This window comes from Neltuma alba, unplaced genomic scaffold (assembly GCF_004799145.2).
Source record: "Neltuma alba isolate B1F8T4 unplaced genomic scaffold, ASM479914v2 tig00012519_pilon, whole genome shotgun sequence".
NCBI lineage: Eukaryota > Viridiplantae > Streptophyta > Magnoliopsida > Fabales > Fabaceae > Neltuma > Neltuma alba.
The window spans coordinates 65,734-86,595 of record NW_021636986.1 but is presented as its reverse complement, the minus strand read 5'-3'; the positions used below and the strand labels follow the sequence as shown (position 1 = coordinate 86,595).

The window sequence follows — 20,862 nt, the reverse complement described above, 5'->3', positions numbered from 1 at the left end:
TTGTCAATCCATACTTAGAAGAAAAAAAAGGACAAGTTAGTAATTAAATAAGTGGACTCTCTCCAAATGAGGCCCCCGAGACTTCAGATTTTTTAATACAAGTTTCAGATTAATTCAATAATTTAAGAGATTTTTTGTATCTAATTGTTTGAATGAGATCTTATTGCAATTTTCCCTCTTTTTAATATTTGAGCTGGGACAATCTTGATCTGCACCCTCAATTCCATCAGTTGGGCCCAAAAATAGAGATAAAAACTAGCCTAACTATATACGATTTTCTTGACAACGTCCTGAAAGATTGCTGCATCTCATCGATCAAATTCGAACTTCAATTGGTCTTGCCTGATTATTATTGAATTAGATTAATAGTTTTTGATAACGGGAGATGGGTTTGATCGACATTTATTAATTGGCGCTTGGCAGCAAGGAGGAGTTTACATGAAATGGAATTTCCTTTCTATTGGCCATAGCTTTAGCAGGCAATGTCTTTCATACAAGGGAAGGGAAGGCGGGAAAAAATAACTAGAACAGAATATGCATCCCATATTCCTATTATTGGCAAATACACGACGGCCATTCACGAACAGGGTTTGGCTTTTGTTCAAATAAACGAGCAAGTCCATTTCACGAAGAATTCTGAACTATTCCTCGGAAATGCTTTCGCCGTTGGTTTCTTGGATCTTGGCGTCCTCTCCTTCTTCTTCGTCCTCTTCAGAGGAAGAAGATAACTTTGTGGACGATGAAGATCATTACGAGAACGTCGGCGAGAACGAGCATTTCCTCCGCGAAGCCGAGGAGCTTCCCTCAACATCATGCGCTGGTGATACTAAATCCACTCCCGTTGCCCTCGCCGCTCCCGGCGCCGACGACTCTTACATTCCCAACACGGACACGGGCTCTAGAAAACGACGGCGTATCAGCCATTCTTATCCGCGGAGACAATATCAGAGGCTGTGGACGAAGCAAGACGAGATCGAACTCTTGAGGGGATATCTGGGTTACGTCAAGCAGAACAGATGGGCCACCACATCTCTCCAAAACGACGTAACATTCTTCTACGATCACATCAGGCCTAAGTTGAACAAGGACTTCAACAAGAATCAAGTCGTCCAGAAGCTTCGAGTATTAAAGAGAAAACACCAGACCGTTTTGGATAAAATCAACTCCGGCAGGGAAGTTTCACACAGAACCCCCAGGAGGAGGCGATTTTTGAGATCTCCCAAAAGATCTGGGGCAAGAATCAAGACGAGGAATCAAGCCCAGAACCGGATACCGATAATATCGAGGTGCATAGCGAAGAAGATGATGGCGATGAATCGGGGCGTTTGAATGGGGAGAACAGAGATGTAAAGAAGCTGATAGAGGAGACGATGAGGTCGTGTTTATCACCATTGAACAATAATAATGCAGCGGAAGGATCAGGATTGAAGTTGGTGCAACAATACGGAAGTGGGGGAGAAGGCGATGAGGAAGAGAGAAAGCAAAAATTTTGGAACTGGAAGCTTATTTGAAGCAGTTGGAATTGTTGCAGGATCAAATTAAAGCTAGAATAGAGGAGTTGCGAAACGAAGGTGAATGAAGAATTCAAGTTAGAAGCTAAAAGCACTGTTGATAACTTCTTTCTTTTTTGAAGTAGGGGCATACATATGCTTCCAGCAACCAGGTCGTCTTTTCTTAACTGTAGGCGCGTGATACGCGTGATGTTATGGTTTTTTTATTAATTAATTTCTATGCAAGGGCAAAAAATTACTATTAAAAATAATTAAATAGATTCGGCTTATAAATTTCAAGATACGCTGTACGTATTTTATTAATGTCGTGAAAGATGATGCAACGACAAAGAAATCAAAACCAATTATTCTTCAGGTTTCGTGCATGATTTAATACATGCAGACAATTGATATTTAATATGAATGATTGATAGGATAATCCGGGGTTGGTATTCGATGACGGAAAAACAGAAATAAATTGGTGATAACGATGGTTTGAAGAATCAAATTACACTGACCATTTTCACCAAAAACATTACGTTGACCATCGGCAGACACAAAAGTAAGCTGAAGACAAGACTCGTTCGAGGCACAGACTGATCCTAATTGACAGCACGAAACCTAGAACTCGTCCTCTCAAATACCTCTTCTGCGATTACAGCAAGAGTTCCACCTGCCTTTTTAATCTCCAGGTGAGCTTTCTCATGAAACCCGGTCCCCCTTAGTGCATCTGAAATAAAACCAGCAGATCCAAAAGCTGCCGCAGCATCTGCTCTGGCTCCATAAACCAGTCTCTGTTTCAACGTGAATTCAGCAACGTCCAAAACAACACTTAGCAAAAGAGGAGAAACTGTGGGTACTGGCAGGTTATAGGTTACCTTTATTCTCGAACGCTGAATTGCTCCGAAACACATGGGACAAGGCTCACAAGACGCATACATTTCACAGCCAGATAGATAAATTTGATTCAGCTTTTTACATGCCTGCACATTAATTAACACCAACTCCAATTTACCACAAGCATGAGGTAGATTAGCACCTATAGGAAGATTCCAAAGACAAAACAGCTTATCAAATTAATGAGCAGAATAACCAATCCCTGCATCGAGAAAAACGATGAGGCGAGATCAATAAGACAACTTGACCATCCTGCTTTGAACAGCCATCAGATGGAGATCTCCAAGACCCCACAGATGAAAAAATGATGCTTGTCAATCTAACCTCTCGTATTGCAGTAACCTCAGCGTGGGCAGTGGGGTCGGTGTTTCTCAGAACCATGTTATGACAGCTCACGATTACTTCATCGTTACGAACGATCACTGCGCCAAAAGGGCGGCCATCGCCACATTCAGCCCCTTCATATGCTTCTTCGATTGCTTTTGTTAGGAACTTGTGGTCTCTGTCCTGTACAGCTGCTTCAACAAGACAGCTTCGTTTGTGTGCGTAGATGAGCAAACAGAATGTAAAGAGAAGCAAAATTCAACTGAAACCAGACGGAAAAATGGCGAGAATTTATCAATCATGTTACCGTTAGCAGCAGAAGTGTCCTCCATGATGGAGCCAAGAGTCAATCCGATGGGGAGCAGGGAGTTATTTGACATTCGGGAAAGCGATGAAAACCGTGGAGATCGAAAAGGAGAAGCAATGATTAAGAAAGGGAGAGCTTGAGCATGTTTAGGAAATTAGAATTGTAATGCAAGGGAACAGGATTGAGCCGAGAAGAAAGAGACCCCCGCCAAACCCAAGAGTCCCCGACTACTTCCTGCCCGTGGCCCAAATTCCCGTCACTTTCTCGGGCCTAAAGAAAAAGACAGGTCGTTTTTCCCTTCTGGCTCCTCCACGAAATATTATGTCAATGGGTGATAACAAAATTGATGCCATAAATAATGTTCTGGGGTAGGTTTACCTTTCTCCCGTAATTATCACGATGATTAAGGGGACATTTTTCCCGTCTGAAGAAGGGTGCGCCGCACGAGATGAAGGAATCGCTAATAGCTCTAATGGGATATCTTGTACTAATTTTCTTTCATTTCTTTGTTCTCTTTGTTGTTTCCCGATAGAATGACAACTGAGGACTTCATAAAATTATTAACTTTAAATTGAGATGTAAAATTCGAAAGCTTTTTTTTTTGGCCAGCTTAAGATTCAAGAACTTTAATTGTAATGAAATCGTGATTTAGTAATAATTCTTTTAGGGCCTTTACTTGTATCATTGTCCCTTTGGTTTTCGTCTTGTTTCCATTTATGAACTCTACACACATACCATATGATGCCCTCTAGGATCACGCCAGATTTCCCCGCTTATGCACAAACAGGTATGTTTTAGATCCATTGTATATATGTTATTATGCTATTTTGCTTTTGGAAACGCATTTATCAGCATTAAAAACAATATCTTGACTATTAAGGAAGCTCATAATACTGCCCTGATTTCTTACTGTCATCAGATTGCGAGGCAATAATGACTAATGATTTAGTAATCCGTGCATGGCTATTTTTATTGAGATTTGTTTCCCGGAACAATTAATAGGCAAAGAGGTGTGGAGAGCTTATTTGTCAGAATCGAAGGTATTGAAGCACGACCCAAGGCCAAAACTGGCCAGCGTCACGGTGCTTCACTCTTCAGTAGCTTCTGTGTGTGGAGCGATTGCTTTAGCCCAAAGCATTCTTCAAACCCACTGAGCGTCGTTCAATTCTACAACTACACCAGAGATCTGAGGTCTCATCCTCCTTGCAGACAATTCTATCAGTCCCAAATCCATAAAAGGCCTTCAAGCCGCAGGATGGAAGATCAGGCTCATTCAACGAATCCTAAATCCCTTCGCCCTGAAAGGATCCTCTATGGAACCACAGTAAGCTTAGAATATGACAACTCACGGACTATGACAAAATCATCTTCATAGACTCTAACTTTCTAGTCCTGAAGAACATGGATGATTTCTTCGTCTACCCTCAGTTATCGGCTGCACCTAACAAACTTCAATGCCCAACCTCCATTCCCAAGAAAACCATCGATCAAAATTTGAGACTAATCATTCAAAATTTTTTATCCCGGCACTATTTATTTTTGTTATTTTATCAATTTGTAATAAAACCAAAATTAAATTATTTTTAAATATTTATTGACGCGGGTTTGATTAATTAGCGAGCCCATTTATTGTTCCGTTGTAATTTCTCAACTTTTTAAACGAATTATATATCGTATGAAAAATCAATTCAATTAATAAAAAAAATCTATCGATTTTAAAGATTTTATGTTAATTAAAGAAATTTATTTTAATTTTTAAATCAAGTATCATGCCGTGATTTCATTAAAGTGTTGTCAATCAGATGATTACAAAATTAGATTGATATCTGTCATATGTTGGCAGAAAAATTCCAATTGTCGGCTGCGCATACGGGCACTTTTATCTCCGGTTACTAAAATGCAATTGAAAAATGAGATTTTTTTAATTATTTTCTCTCAACTTTATCATGAGATGCTTATTTTTTACGCTCTCAGAATATAAAATAAATTTATTAATTAAATTAAAATTTTAAAATTAATTTGAATTTGAAATTATTTCTTTATTTAAACTTTAATACTGATTAAATTCACTTTATCGGGGAAAAAAATTCAATTGTCCAAAAAATAAAACTTAAGTAAAAAATTATATAATATGATTTTGTAAAAGATCATATATTATATTTAATATGGGAGTGATAGACATAGAAGTATGGAAGATAGATGATAGATACGCTGCATTTAAAAAATAGATTATGGATATGATGTCACATGATTAAGAGCTCCCTTATTTTGTTTTCGAATAAATTTTTTTATCTTTATAATAAATCTATTTTTTAAAAAAAATTATATCAATACAGATAAAAAGATACCGCTCCTTTTTCGCATGTTAATTCAACCGCGTTAGAAATTCAAGATCACATCAGATCAATCAACATTTATCATTAGCAACTATATACAGCTTTTTGACCAAAAAAAAAACCACGCTTTATATAGCATAACTCCTGGCTTAACCGTTCATGAATCGCAAAATCCTAGAAGCCTCGTCCCCATCAATCCCATAAACTTGTTATTCTGTGTTATATTTCCTTTTCTTCCCTTCAACGTGATCGAACTCGTGACGCCCTTTATGGAAGCAAAACTCACAACCTCATATGGCAACATTCCTTTCATTCCTCTCCATGTTATTGAAGAAATTTTGCTCAGATTAGACGTCCAAATCCTGTTTCAGTGTGCTTTTATTTGCAGAGATTGGAATGCCCTGATTACTAGTTCTGATTTCATATCCCACAGCTCAAAACGAACTTTTGATTCCAGAAACCAAATCCTTCTTATTAGAGAGAGCGCAGAAACTCGTGGAAGTTCATCTCTTAGCCTATCAAGTCGGCTATCATGTTGCCAACCAACCTATTCACTGCATTGGGATAATGATCAGTTCGATTTGTTTCGCACAATAAAAAATCCTCCTGTCGATGATTTTAAAGGCACACGATTGATAGGAGTAAGCAATGGGTTAGTATGTCTTGCCACTAAAAAACCTCCAAAATTTATTCTTTGGAACCCAACTGTTCGAAAATATGTATGGTTTCCCTTCATGATGACTTGGGATGAAGCAATATTGTCGGCTGAAGGCTTTGGTTTTGATTGTAGCAGCAATGATTTTAAGATTGTAAGCCTTCTTTATCGCCGAACTGATCCGTTTAGGTTTATTATTGAAGTTGACTCAGCTTGGATTTTTTCATACGTCTCATGGTCATGGAAACGTCTCACTATCCCTTCTTCTTGGTTCGCTTATCGTGCTGAACCCCCCGTATTCTTTAATGGTGTGCTTTATTGGCGTGCTTATCATGAAGAAGAAGGAAGCGATGATTATGACTTTATACTTACATTTAATCTGACACATGAAGTGTTTGGACGAATATTATTTCCTAGTGATGCACGTCTCATGGGTAAGATTTCTGTTGTAACAACAGGGGACTCGCTTCTCTTGATACAAGAGACATACGAGTGGCATTTTGATGAATCTGATGAAGAAACGGATGAAGATGAGCAGGTATCTAACCAATTTACCATTTGGATTACTAAAGGAATTGACAACCATGAGTCATGGATGAACATCTTCTCAATCACGTCAGAGATGGATCCTGATCACATATTAGGCGCGAGAAAGAACGGTGACCTCATACTATACATGGATGGTGGGCAGATTCTGAGGTTCAATCCAACAACTCCAACCAATCTCTTGGTGGGGGCTATAGAAAAGAGTGTTTCCTTCCGTTATCACAATGAAAGCTTGTATTTACTTGAGAAAGGGGAAGGTGTTCATTCCTATTAATACTGAAAATATTGCAACTGTTTTACTATTTGGCTGGTTACTCAAATTCATTTGCTTTTATGAGATTTGTCAGATGAGTTAATGAGCTAAGCTTCGTCTTATCCAATACTTAGTTCAATACTAAACAATTGTCGCCAAGTAGTTCAACGCGTCATCATCTATTATTATTGCTAATATATCTATAAATTAATAAATATTACCCCTTTTGTTTAATTTTATTGAACGACAAATTATTTGAACAATAAAAAAAGGACTTTGTTTAATTTTATTGACGATGAAACAGTTTCTAACCATTTTACCATTTGGATCATGAAACAATTTGGTAACCACGAGTCATGGATAAAGATCTTTTCAATTACGTCAAAGATGAATCCTGGTTAGTCAAAATCATTTGCTTTTATGGGATTTATTTGTCAAAACCTGTATTTTTTTCTAAAATTAGTTAATGAGTTACGCACTGAATTGGAGGCTTGGAGCGCGCTCCGATTGCTCTTTGACGATCAAGGTTGAGCTTACCAGTTTGTTGGACGAGAGCACTAATCAGTAAAAGTGGCGACTGTGCCTTGTTGCTCTGTTTTTTCGTATGTGGGGGGACCAACCCAAAGCATTCCGAGAAGATTTAAATCATGAAGCAATTATTTCTTTGCTTTTCTCTTCTTCAAAATATTTCGATTTTTGTGCCTAAAATAAGTGCTAATTACCCAATCAGAATTATTAGGACTTTAAAAGGAAATTATCTTCAAACTTCTTTACTATTTTTAAAAAATGCCCTGCCAAAATTGACAGGACCCAATATGTTGCTGAGAGAGTATGATTTTTCACGACAAACTTAGATAAATTATTTCTTCGCCCAAGAGAATAATAATTATATAATAGGGGCCAGAGAACTGGGTTTCATGTGTGATGTGGCATTTTCTGGGTTTCATGCATATTCAGAGAGTAACAAACGCACAGGCATTTTTGTAAGTAGACCGGTCACTGGATAGAACCTTGAGTCTCATTTGGCATGAAATATTAAAAATAAGGGATATAAATTAGGATTAAGATTAAGAAAATCTATTAAAAAAATATTTAGTATGAGAAATTGCTCGTTACATCATATTGAATAGACTCACGTATGTACGATTGGGAAATTCTATCTCCCATGTCATATAATAAGCAATTACTCATGTTAAATATTTTTTTAATGATTTTTCTCAATAACAGTTTCAGTCCTTATTTTTTATTTTTAATATTTTGTATCAAAGAAACCTTATATTCTCTCCTCTCATGATTGATTTTGAAAATTTATGTTGAAAATAAGACAAAAGCTTATTTTGCTTGTGTACATCACAACCAATTTTTAAATAAAATTTCAATATTTAAATATTCATCATAAATATAATAAAAGTCCATTATATTCAAATAAATGATGTTGCGAGAGTGGGCATTAAAAAATGATGTGGTGAGAGTCGGCCGAAAACAAAAACACAAATCATGAAGCCGAAAATTTGTAAATATTAAATAAAAAATGTCATCGAAACTTTTCCTTATTTTTATATAGTCCTCCCGTCATTTATTTTTTCCAATCCATATTGCCGAGCATTTTCATTTTTCCCCCAAGCTCAAAAGAACCAAAAAAGAAAAAAACAGATCGCATTGGCAATGAGCCGTTGCAATTGAGCATGTGAATTTTAACTCGACTAGAGATACGGTGAAAATTTTATTTTGACAGTAATTGTAATCGTAACAAATGATGGAAATTCTAGTTTAAGAAATAATTTTTCAGTGGCGATAAGTTATTCATAAAACCTTTCAACCAGTTGCATCTTTGAAAAATAAGGGTGTCCCTACATAAAATATACCTGAAGTGAGTTCACCGTGCAGTGAATGCGAGAAACAATATACACGTCCTTTCTGATTGACAAATCCCTCGTGACTCAGGACGGAAATGGAACAACAGCATGAAGCGCCTTAAAAGTGTGTGATTATTTATAATCGAGATTATTTTTCCACGTTAAAAATACGATGAGAGTTCAAGACTATATAATTAATGAGCATTGTAAAAATAAATGAAACCCAGGGAACTGATGACCGTTCAGATGGAGCAGCTAAGTGAGCCATGAGAGATGGAGAAAGCAGAGGGTTACAAAGTGGGAATAAAAAGGATCTTGTTTAAAAGGATAGACTCCTTTACGCTCCAAGGCAACCACCACTAGCTTGTGCAAGACAAGCTAATACCCCAATGAAAGTTCGAAAAATGGCTGAAACTTGATCAAAATAGACGAGGGGAAAACGATGTACCCAGTTGACAAGAGGGGGGAGGAACTCAGTCGAACAAAGCGAAATAATCAGAGACCTAACCTAGGACAAGGGTACGGACTGAAAACGATGCCTAGTTGGTCTTGAAGGAGGGAACAATTATGCACTCCCAGAACTTTTCATATCTACAGTCTGCTATGTACTACCTCCGGTTCTAATTATTAGAACCAGTTGACTTATTTGAGGAGATTAAAGAAGTAAGTTAAGTTAATTATTTATAATAAATAAATGTTGTTCATTCCTAAAATATCTTACTAGTTAAATATATTGGCTAGAACTATCATTATTAGAAGAATTATCTTGAAAAAAAATACATAAATATGAGAGACAAAATAGATTGAGGTCTTATAATTAAGACCAAACAAAAAATCAAACAGGGTCTTATAATAAGGACCGGAGGTAGTATGATTTATGACATGAAAAACTAGCATAAATTATCATTCACTCGTCTATATTCATGTAAAGCAACATAGTCACTCCTAGGTACGGGAAAAGAGAGAGTTGAAAATTGAGAGCAAGTTTTGTATAATTGCTCGAAAAAGTTCACTGCCGGAGCTCAAAATCTAAAATGGCAAGCAAAGAACAATAGTGCTAAAATATCCAAAATGATTACTACTGAGGAACACCGATTCTACTGAGGACTTGACATTAAAAACCATAGAAGCATTTTTAAAACCTCACTTCTTCTTAGCAGCTTCAGATGCCTTAGTCTGCACAACAAGTGACACAGAAGTCAAAATATATAAAAGTACAATGACAATAAAAATTATAAGCTATGACATTTACCTTCTTTACTCCACGGACTTTCTTAGCACGATTCTTGCGCTCTTTAAGCTGCTTCCTAGACTTCTCGACCTTGGTAGCGAGTCCATTCTGCAACAAAAGAAAAAGATTCCAATTATATTTTAAATAGAACAAACCACACAGAATAGGAAGAAATAGAAATAACAAAAGGATTAGAACCAAAAATATCTGCAAGCAAATTCAACTAATTCCAAAGCACACCAAGTATTAACGATAATTCAAAACTACATACAATTCTAGCAACCACCATTGAAATCACAGACAGACGTTACTAAAGAATACCACATTACTTGGCTACATACCGCGGCTACTACAAAAGACATTCCTAGCAACATGAGAATACACAGTAGTGAAGAAATACAAACCAAGATAAAGTTATCATCTCAGATCACAGAGGAATATATGGTTTTCTGAGCATAATATATATTTAAAAAAAAAATCAAGTCGGTAGTTTAGAACTAAGGAAAGGTGCTAATGAATTCTAATTTTGTTCAGATTAGAAGAAACAGCCAACTACCCCTGTATCCACTGACCCGCTCGGGCCATGAAAGAAAAATACATTGATAGTCATATGAACAAAGGCAGTAGAGACTGTCGATTAAGAAAATGATCAGAAGCATGTTATAGAGAGATAATTTCCATTACATCACGTTAACTTACCCTGATAAGCCTATACTTGGGCTCATACTTCTTTGCATTTTCAACAGAATCATAAATTAAACCAAATCCAGTTGATTTCCCGCCTCCAAAGTGAGTTCTAAACTTGAAGACAAAAATTGCATTGGGGTCTTTGACATCATACATCCTTGCTAGCTTCTCCTTAAGCTCCGCCTTTGTACCATACACCAAAACAAAAAATGAGAGTGGTCGGGTAAAGGCATTGTAACTGCTTAAAAAGTAGATTTCCAATTGCCATAGCTACATACGAGTTCCCAGAATCTACCCAAAGCAATTCATCACAAAGACGTTAAAAATTAGAGTACCTTGGATACGTTTGGCCTTCCAGGATGAAGTACATCAATGACCTACACAACCAAATAACATGGAAAAAAATCAGTTCACTTTAATCTAATTGGAAAAAAAATTAGGCACAAGACACAACAGATTCGATGCGGTCCCAGAAATTAACTCGTGAAAAGAAGCCAAGCACATCGTATCTAATCTTCAGATCTCAATCTTTGCAGTTATTATTGATGAACCCAGTCGACCAGAAAATTCAAATAAAAATCTGCCATGGAATAGAGACTCACAAATTGTTTTCTTGATAACAGACGGTTGGTCATGAACTTTCGGGTTCTCACAGTAACCGCCTTATCAGCCATCGTGCTTCCTGAGCTTTGAAACGCAGAGGAGAAGAGTCCCACGGCAGGACGGTCGAGCGGAGGACGGTTGCTGCTCGCTAGCAAGGCGCCGGTAGCTGAATGAAACCCTAATTGCTTTATACCATCGTGTCAGGGTTTCAAGACTCTTGAGGCTTACTACTTGGGCTGGACGAGACGACCGTAATGGCCCAATGGACTACATTAGTGGCCTTTCCTTTTTCAGAGACTTGCTGGATTCACCAGTGACAGACCTTTCATCTTATTGGAAAGGCTCACAGTAACGCTGGATCCAGCAGTTCCCCTGGAAAAGCCCATTTAACGTTTTTCCTGTTAAAATTATCGGAAAGCTACTAAAAAATTTTATATTGTGAAAATGATAGTATGTGGGATTGACCAAAAAATAGACACATAGAAGATTTTTTTTTTTTGAAGATTTTTCATGGGTTTCCAAATTTTTGGTTTATTGTATAAAATTTGGGAAATATTATTGAGACTAATTTTTCTCTTTTTTTCTTAAAACGAGGAAAATTTTAATATAAAATATGTAGAAATTATAGAGGTTATAATAAATAGCATGGGCTATCTAGTCTCTGCGCACATTTACTATTCAACTTCGTTTTTCATGAGTTTTGCACAACATTTTTTTTATTTTTTTAGCTTGTATAGTCATTTCTCAACTTTCTTATATATTTTAACCATTTTAAGTCCTTTTTTTCTTGGTTTGCTAAAGAAAAGTTTTTAGGTTGATATAATATTTAATCCTTTAAATTTGTCTTTATTTTAGTTTGACTTCTTAAGTCTCAAACTATAGTTTTCATCCAAATTTTTATTAAATTATAAAAATTTATGTTATAAATAAAAAAATTTAAGAAATTAAAACCTATAATTTAAAATTTGAGAAATTAAAACTAAAATAAAAAAAATTTTAAAAAAAATTTATTAACTCAGTTTTTTTTCCTTCTTCTTCTTCTTTTTTTTTCCCGTCCTTGTGCTGCCATCGATCTACTGATGGGATTTTCAGATAGTAGATAATGTCAATGACCATTTTAGGCCTGTGAGGAGAAACTCATGCGCACGTGCAAGTGGATGGGCTCGTGAATTATGGTATTATGCTGAGATTTTTTTTTTTTTGAGGTCCACATTCTTGGCAAGCTACAGGAACATCCGTGAGCCTATTTCGAGGATCACCGAATGTTCACAAAATCCAAAGCTTGGTGTTATTTGCTCGTCTCAAACTGGTAATCGGCAAACGCTAATGATGCTAACCGGATTATTGTCATTTTTAAGAACATTATGTTCTTGACTTAAACCAATCCACCACTCCCCAGTTCATCCATGGCCACAATCTCCTTACCTGAAGTTAACCCCTTGAAATGGAGTCAATCCTTCCCTCTACAATTATTCCCTCGTCGCATCCCTTACACCAATCGCTCGTTCGTTCAACCGCCTAAATTTTGCTCAATTCTACGCTCGAAAGATTCACCGACGCATAATTGTATCAAATGCTTATTCTCGCAAAAGTCCTCGGTACAAATGAGTTCTGAGCCTCTTGATGGAGAATACTCTAAAACTCCCTTCGAGATTATCGCGACCACAATATTGAATGCGTTAAAGGCCTTGAGGAAGCCGGCAATAGCTGCGGTTTTGCTAGGGCTTTTATTGATGTATGATCCCAACTCGGCAATAGCCGCATCTGGAGGTCGAATGGGTGGAAGGTCCTTCTCTTCGCATTCTTCGTCTTCCTCGTCTTCGAGGAGTTATTCGGTACCTAGGTCATCCAGCCCGGGCTTTTCGTACTCGGTGCCGTATTATGCGCCTTCTCCTTTTGGGTTTGGTGGGGGCGGCGGTGGATTTTACGTTGGGCCGGCGGTAGGTGTTGGAGTTGGTGCTGGGTCCAGTTTCCTCCTCATCTTGATGGGTTTCGCGGCGTTTATTTTGGTCTCTGGGTTTCTTTCGGATCGGTCTGAGGGTAGTGTACTTACTGCCACTGAGAAAACTAGTGTGCTCAAGCTTCAGGTGCGGTGAATTTTTGCACTTCGAAGTTTTTGAAACTACCCGAAACAAATAGTAGCGCTTAAAATTTAGTGTCGTTGTTCATTGTGCTGCCATAAAATATTCTGCTGTTTCCAGCCAAATCCCCTGGCTGGCGAATGGAGGTGGCCAGGTGTTAATTGAACCTGATTTTGAAAAGTTTTTCAATATGTTTATCAATTATCGTGTTGAATTATTAAATGTTGATGCTACAATTTCAATGATAATTTGGGTTTGAGTTTCAACCATCGCTGTATATTGAAGGTTGGGTTGTTGGGGATGGGACGCTCGCTTCAAAGGGATTTGAACAGGATAGCAGAAGTTGCAGATACATCATCTCCTGAAGGTTTGAGCTATGTATTGACAGGTGAACCTTCTAAGTATGGGGATTATTCTTCACATTTTGTCCCCCCCCCCATTTGTTATATATGACGCTGGATAAAATTGAATTTATATAAGGTTTATTGAACCTGTGCGCATAGATATAATGTTGTGTGTGTTGTGTGTGTGAAATATCACTGGATAACAATGGACAGTGTATCCAAGTAAATACCAGTGATTTGTGATGTTATTGTTCTTCTTTGTATTATTTATGGATGGTGCCGAATTTTTTGTATTATCCTATTTTGATTCACTTTTTGGTCTCTTGCATTTTGTTACAGAGACAACACTAGCTTTGCTTCGACATCCTGATTACTGCATCTCGGCATATTCATCCGTAAGTGAATTTTATCACCTAAAACCATTCATTAGCGCATACAGATAAATGCCATGGTACTTCCGATAGATCTTTTTGTTGTTGACCCACCCGTAAGACACTAGTCCATAATGCTAATGTTGTTGCTGATTCCCAAAATCTTGTAACAAGCTTCATTTATGTTTGTCGTTCACTTCTCTTTATTATCTAGAGCATTAAGGCGGATAAAAAACTTTCAAGTTCAGTATTATGACGAATTTCTTCTATTACTATTCCATGAACAAGAGTTTGCCAGAGGGCAAGTCTTTGCATGTGGCTACAAGCATGGAAAATGAAGGGAAAACAGCACAGCAGTTCACAACCCACAATCTTAGCTATTCCAGAGGCTAGACTCTCCAGCACAATGCACATATATCTTGACCTGTCTACCTGGAGCCATGCGCCCCTTATATTCTACTTTATCCCCCCCCCCCGGGGGGTCAGCCCTGTCAGTGCAGGGTTCTGTGTTGCTTCTTTTGTTCTTTCTAATATCACTGGGCCACCAAGGCCCTCATCTTTTTCTTATTCTTTCTAGTATAAGTTATCAGAGGCATGGGAGCAGGTTTCTCGCTTCTTCTTGCTTAAGAATGAAGTAGAAGCCCAATTCAATCTGCATAAAATCTGCAACTAGAAATATTAGTTATCATCTCTGGCGGTGGAACTAATCAGAACTCAATATCAGGAAAGTTGACAGTGCGATGGCATTACCTAACGCTATTGCAGGTTGACTTGAAGCGGAGTGTTGAGGATGGAGAGAAACGCTTCAATCAACTTTCAATTGAAGAACGTGGAAAATTTGATGAAGAGACACTGGTCAATGTGAACAACATAAAAAGGCAAAGCACAAGAAGCCAAAGAGCAACTGGATTTAGCAATGAGTACATTGTGGTATGGTTTGATTAGATTTCTAAATACCTTTATTGGGGTTTTGATTTGCTACGTTGGAGCATGCAAAATGGTTGTTCAGTTGTTCTGATCCGACTATTGATGATATCTTTATTGGCATTTGAAATTGTTAGAGATTAAGACATGGACATGATTTGGTGTCTTGCGATTGGCATTATGCTTGGCCTAGGCTTAGTTGATTTTTGGTAGGTTGTTTGACCTTTCTGATAGGTACGTTTTGAAAGAAGATGGATCTTTTAATTAGTTTCTAGTGTAAAAATCATTGGGGTGCTTCAAATTGTATGGAAAAGTGTCGCTACAAGGAGGAAGAATAAGCAACAAGAAAAGAGCGGATATTATTTAATCTGAACATATTGATAGTCCTTGTTCATAGGTTTTGCTCTTCGTAAATCTCTAGTCCTAAGGTGGTGGATGCTGGAGCAATAAGAAGTGAGTTCGCCTTGCAGAAACGCATAGCATGTGTAGCCTGCTGTTTTAAATTTCTGTTGCTCAAGTAAACTAAGATGCCAAGAATGTCTCTCTAGATTGTAATTTATATTCAAAGAATTTAATTTTCACGGTCTCTCTATTGAGAGCTAACTGAGATATCAAGAATATCTCTGGATTTTGCTGTTTTTGGCATGAAAACCTGAGTTTGCAACAAGGCTCGTATTCTTTTCTTCTGACATAACTTGTTCTCCAAAATATCAGATTACAATATTGGCAGCAGCTGAAGGAGTACATAAACTTCCTGCCATCAATGGGAGTGGCGACTTGAAGGAAGCCTTACAAAAGCTTGGATCTATTTCTTCTAGCAAATTATTAGTAAGAATCAATGATATTCTGGCAATTTTTGTTGATTAGTAATACATTCATATCATTCCATGCTCTGCTATTTACTGCAGGCAGTTGAGGTGTTATGGACTCCGCAGAATGAAAACGACACTCTCTCAGAACGAGAACTCCTTGAAGATTACCCACTCTTGCGGCCCTTGTGATGAGGTACTTGCGTACTCACAAAAAGTGAGTAGAACTGTGGCTGTATTCTGTCGGCCATCTGTATAGTTGATGGATAATCTATAGGAAAACAAAAAGCTTGTTTGTATTTGCTTATTTTAAATTTTAAATATTTATAAGTATTTTTACATAAGCCTAGACAATTTTGTCACATTCTTATCTCATATTCTGTAAATTATGATTAAAAAGTTGTTTATAAATCAAAGCGCAAAAATGATGACATTAATAATTTAATTGGTATTGCCCTCTTATGTAAGATCAGAATTTGCGCAACACTTCCTAGTTGGTAGCTCTACGTTCAGCAGCTATGTGGTTTTGACCTAGGATTTCTATTTTGGGGTGTCATCAATAAAGTTTGAATTTTACCAGCTTGAAATAGACTGTAGTTCCATCATTATATCAGTATCAATATCTCTCTCTCTCTCTCTCTCTATTTATATATATATAACAAAATTCATCATAATTGTATTATTCCCAAATACTACTTCCGATCCTATTTGTAACGGGATATTATAAATAGAGCTGGAGATGGTATTAAGTTTTTAAAAAAATTAAAAAGAATGATGCAGATTATATATTAGGCACAATGAAGTCACCAAGTGAACCAGTCGATGAGCAATAGTTATTTTGATGCGGCTAGCAGGAACAAGAAAAGCATGCATTGATGCATGCAATTGCAATACGATTCTTTGGGTGGGCCATTGAGAGGGATTGTTGCTTTCTTTGTTTTCTCTTTTTCCTGATTAATGATCGTCTTTCCAGCGCAATCGGTTGATTCATGATTGACGGGGGAAGTAGAAGGAGTCAACGGGGAGCATATCCATACGTTCGGAAGCCATCGCGCTGAGGACCAAAAAGAAAACAAGATCGATCGCCTTGGCAACGTTCTAATAACGCATATGATGAGTATTAACGCGGAGAATTCGTTTTAATGCCACCGCCTCAAGCTAGTCAATATAAGACTTGCATGGGGAGAAAAATGCCCAAACACTCGGCTCCGACAGGATAGTTATGTAAATTAATTTACTGTTTCTATCTAAATTTTGAGGACATCTTCGTACCTGGAGGCCCGGAGGGCCAATGCCGACTCATCACGCGCGGGCCCTCATACCGCAGTCCGTACACGTAAATGTTGACCGAACTGCTACGCTCAATCATTTCAGCTATATCCACGTCTGGCCATGTTCCTGCCACCAAGGGCAGGCTGTTGATTCTTTCAATTTGGCAAAAGCCGGGGTGCCTAAACTAGAAAAACTGGGATTAAGGAACCTTTTTTTTTTGCCATCGGGTTTAAGGACTTGTTAGCAGACATATTAGGGGGGGAGATCTGAATTGGGATGCGATCAGAAAATCATGAGCCTCTACGAATGTATTATGAAATCTACAAAAGAATCAAGTGCCTCGAATTTATATATCAACCGCATCAACTGGGAGGGAAACAGTCCTGTGTAGGGAGTGGGGAAGCAATAAGCCTGTGCATAAACTCTTTGCAGTAACCTCACCTCCAGGAGAATCCATCGCCTCACAATTTCGGGCCCTTTGGGTGTCCGAATTGGGGCTGCTCTTATTGAAGTGAGAGTGGCAACTGGAACCACAATTAGCAAAGGGTTTCAAACTGTTTCCTCTTTCAAAAGTGTCTGTTTGTGAAGGTGATGATACTCCGCATTCTGATTTGTGCTCCCTGGCATGCGAAGATTTTACTGTTATCCCAAGCTGTCGATCCCTGAGCTCCCTTAGCTCCATTTGGTACTTTGCTTTGAGCCATCTTAGCTCCTGCTGGATCTCCTTATCACCTTCTTCCTCAAGATCACAATAAAACGAACCAGTTGGGGGAAAATAATTCGTTCCTGATACGTTCCGGTGGGAATTTCCTACATCGGTTGCGAACTTGTAATCCCAAGCATCATATCGCTGACCTTCAGCTGATACATATTTATCTAACTGTTCATTTTGTTCATCAGAGTGGCTTCTTTCAGATTCTATGGGACTAAGTTCACGACTTTCATGCTGGTTCCACAACTCCCGATACTGCAGACAATCTGATTGACTTGACATCTTAGGTGCATCAGCATTCTCTCTAACATGATTTTCACACTCGTCAGAGTCAAATGTGATCTCCTCAAACCGCCCATGCATTAAAGCACATTTATGCCTACAGCACTGAAGAAATTGCGTGTTCTTGGTGCCCGAGCTATGTGACAGAAAATCCGCAAGGGAACCACTGGATGTACGATTAGATGCGCAGTCGTGGCAGAAACTTTGACTTGCAAAACGAGGAGTTTCCTCAATTCCTGGCCCTGGCATCCATTCAGGTACCAAGGAAGCAATTTCCCCATCTATCATATCCGCTATTCTGGTTACATCCTGATCAGTCATGTCAAGTTCTGCGACCATTTCAGTGGCCACGCTTAAGGCTGTATCGGTCTCTACGTCAAATGGGAAATAAATATTTCGAATATGCCCTGCAATATATATTAATCACAGACTGATCAGCGATCAATTTCAGCGCAAAACTTACAAGTCATAGGTACAAGGTACCAAGGATAAGATAGTGATAACCCGACCTTCTTTATCTGCAATTCTTAGTCTTAAAAAGATGCCCCCATCATCGTTCCTCTTGCCTTTGATGCTTATATCAACATCTTCAGCGGGTTCATCATCCTGGTATTGAAAGAGTTCAATTCCAGTATGTTCAATCTCAGTTGGATGAGGAAACCACTCTCCATCATAGCCATATCCGTTAGAGTATTCATTACTGACATTACTGTAACTTCGATGAAAATCATAGAATGGGTGTCGGATGAGAGGAACCATGTCATCAAATTCCCCACTGTCTGCTGGCCTTAATAATGATTCGTAATCATCAATCTGGAGGAAAGGATCATCTAGAAGCTCTCTTGCAGAGAGCCTCAGAGACACAGTTGCCAAGCATTTCTCAACAAACTGTCTCACTTCTGGATCCTTGACTTTATATAAAGCCTCTGGTTTTTTCCCCTGGAGACACAAAATATAACATGTCAATCATATCTGATTACTCAGAAAATCCATCTCCTGCAGACACAGGCACAGGCACAGGCACACAGAGACAGAGAGCAATCTTACAGAAATGACTTTCTTGTAGATTTGCGCTGGATGAGTACACTCACTATAAGGATATTCAAATGTGACCATTTCAAGTATGCACATGCCAAAAGAATATATATCAACTAATTCATTATATGCCTCTTCATACACTTCTGGGGCCATAAACTCGGGCGTTCCTGCAAATATAAAACTGTAGCAGATGAAACTCCGAAGTAATAACAAGCCATAACAACTACCCCTTGTTTAAAACAATTCTCTAATTTTCTAAAGAACATACATAGGCAGCGGGAGAATATTTCATGTTGTTTCGTGAGTTTTTGCCAAACCATTTCCAAAACAAGATATCAATTAGTTGTCATTGCTATTGGAGATTACAGAATAACTTCTTAACATCTTCGGATATTATAGTGGCATGAAATAAACATACCGACACAATGTGCAGCCTGGGATTTCCGTAGAATTGCTGCCAGACCAAGATCACCAATCTTCACTTCGCCTTGGTGTCCATTGACAAAAATATTATCACATTTGAGATCTCTATGAATCACAGGCGGGTCATGGCTATGGAGATAGAGAAGTCCTCTCAGGATCTGTCTACACCAATGCTTTACCGCTCTTATGTTTACTCTTTTGTGCTTGAGCCTATACCTTTTTTGATAATAAAAACAGATAAATTTCAAAAAGAAGAAACAAAACAGATCTCAAAGTAGAAGACCAAAAAAGTAACGCAAAAGGAGCAAATAGTTTGAGCTCTATAGAACAGACTTACTGCCTAAGAGTACCAGAAGTGAACATCTCAGTCACGAAATTGATATTCCTATTAGCAGTATCGACCCAAGACGTATAAAATTTCATGATGTTTTTGTGCTTCAATGTTTTCAGTAGATGAATTTCACAGTAGAGCCTCTCAAGATCTTCAGGGCTTTGTAGGAAATCATACAGCTTGACTTGGTTCCAGGCAACTTCAATACCTTGATATTCATCAAATGCTCTATATCTGCATCAGTTCAGAAGTAAACAGAAAGATCACAAATTGCTGGTTTCTACAGACATCAAGGGAAACATAAATGAACGCCAACAAAACCAACAACAAAAAGACCCACGGATCTTAAAATGCTAGATAAAAAGGCAAACAAAAACAGGCGCCACAATAATTATAAGGGTATATGATAAGTCTAAATTCATACACTATCTTTGAAGCTCCCTTGCCGAGAATTTCATTGTACTGAAACAAATACCAAAACAAACATCATCAGAGCAGGCGAGGTGAAAAACATAAAGAGGGGAAAGAGGAAGAGAGTAGAGAGTTATACTCTGCCATATCTGCCGGTGGGATCAACTTCGACAAATTCGGAGCCATCTGGTTCGAGGTGTGCGGCACCATTCATTCTCCAATTCGGGTCGCTATCTTATAATTTTCTTCTCTCTTATGATATGATCAGATTTCAACTTAATCCTCGCGGATCTCCGCTTCCGCAGTGACACCGGAGCAGAGAAGGAAAGAGAGAGAGAGGGGAGGGAGAGAAAACGGAGAAGGAAATAAATATATTTATATATTCACGTAAAATGATGAATCTTAGGAAAACCTGCCACGGACATTAATTAAAAAGAGAAAAAGCAGAAAAAGATGTAATAATTCACAAAAAGAGGAAGGGGAGAGAGTAGATAACTGAGAAGGCAAAGCATGGCAATTTTTTGAGGGGATGCGAAATTACAAAATACAAACAGAAGAGCAGAGAGCCACCCACCCAGTCCTCCCCAGCGTGACAGTTAGAGAGAGAGAGAGAGAGAGGGAGCCCTCTTCCTCCTCCAAAAGCTCGCAGCTGAGCTGGCGACATGACCTTTGCTGTGCC

At 38.2% G+C, this 20,862-nt stretch overlaps 6 protein-coding genes across 6 annotated transcripts; 3 read left to right on the top strand and 3 right to left on the bottom strand.

The window, feature by feature from the left end:
* Positions 1–654: 654 nt before the first annotated feature.
* LOC114728068 (probable transcription factor At5g28040) lies at positions 655–1,329 on the top strand. Its single transcript, XM_028914890.1, has one exon. It carries the CDS (start codon positions 655–657, stop codon positions 1,327–1,329), a length of 675 nt encoding a protein of 224 aa, XP_028770723.1.
* Positions 1,330–1,943: 614 nt separating this feature from the next.
* Positions 1,944–3,277, bottom strand: LOC114728070 (guanosine deaminase-like). Its single transcript, XM_028914892.1, has 4 exons — positions 3,019–3,277; positions 2,712–2,902; positions 2,369–2,473; positions 1,944–2,284 (listed from the first exon to the last, which is right to left on the bottom strand). The coding sequence occupies exons 1-4, from the start codon at positions 3,089–3,091 to the stop codon at positions 2,093–2,095; spliced, it is 561 nt and encodes a 186-aa protein (XP_028770725.1). The 5' UTR covers positions 3,092–3,277; the 3' UTR covers positions 1,944–2,092.
* A 2,814-nt stretch (positions 3,278–6,091) lies between these two features.
* On the top strand, positions 6,092–6,829 carry LOC114728067 (uncharacterized). The gene has a single exon (XM_028914889.1). It carries the CDS (start codon positions 6,092–6,094, stop codon positions 6,827–6,829), a length of 738 nt encoding a protein of 245 aa, XP_028770722.1.
* Positions 6,830–9,538: 2,709 nt separating this feature from the next.
* Positions 9,539–11,350, bottom strand: LOC114728076 (40S ribosomal protein S24-1). Its single transcript, XM_028914897.1, has 5 exons — positions 11,185–11,350; positions 10,918–10,959; positions 10,595–10,765; positions 9,917–10,003; positions 9,539–9,840 (listed from the first exon to the last, which is right to left on the bottom strand). Exons 1-5 carry the CDS (start codon positions 11,254–11,256, stop codon positions 9,808–9,810), a joined length of 405 nt encoding a protein of 134 aa, XP_028770730.1. The 5' UTR covers positions 11,257–11,350; the 3' UTR covers positions 9,539–9,807.
* Positions 11,351–12,426: 1,076 nt separating this feature from the next.
* On the top strand, positions 12,427–16,058 carry LOC114728075 (uncharacterized). The gene is made up of 6 exons (XM_028914896.1): positions 12,427–13,272; positions 13,552–13,654; positions 13,950–14,005; positions 14,747–14,911; positions 15,620–15,733; positions 15,814–16,058. Exons 1-6 carry the CDS (start codon positions 12,592–12,594, stop codon positions 15,904–15,906), a joined length of 1,212 nt encoding a protein of 403 aa, XP_028770729.1. The 5' UTR covers positions 12,427–12,591; the 3' UTR covers positions 15,907–16,058.
* A 1,205-nt stretch (positions 16,059–17,263) lies between these two features.
* LOC114728072 (probable serine/threonine-protein kinase WNK9) lies at positions 17,264–20,545 on the bottom strand. The gene is made up of 7 exons (XM_028914894.1): positions 20,323–20,545; positions 20,197–20,234; positions 19,779–20,006; positions 19,437–19,657; positions 19,028–19,185; positions 18,490–18,919; positions 17,264–18,387 (listed from the first exon to the last, which is right to left on the bottom strand). Exons 1-7 carry the CDS (start codon positions 20,395–20,397, stop codon positions 17,333–17,335), a joined length of 2,205 nt encoding a protein of 734 aa, XP_028770727.1. The 5' UTR covers positions 20,398–20,545; the 3' UTR covers positions 17,264–17,332.
* Positions 20,546–20,862: the final 317 nt, after the last annotated feature.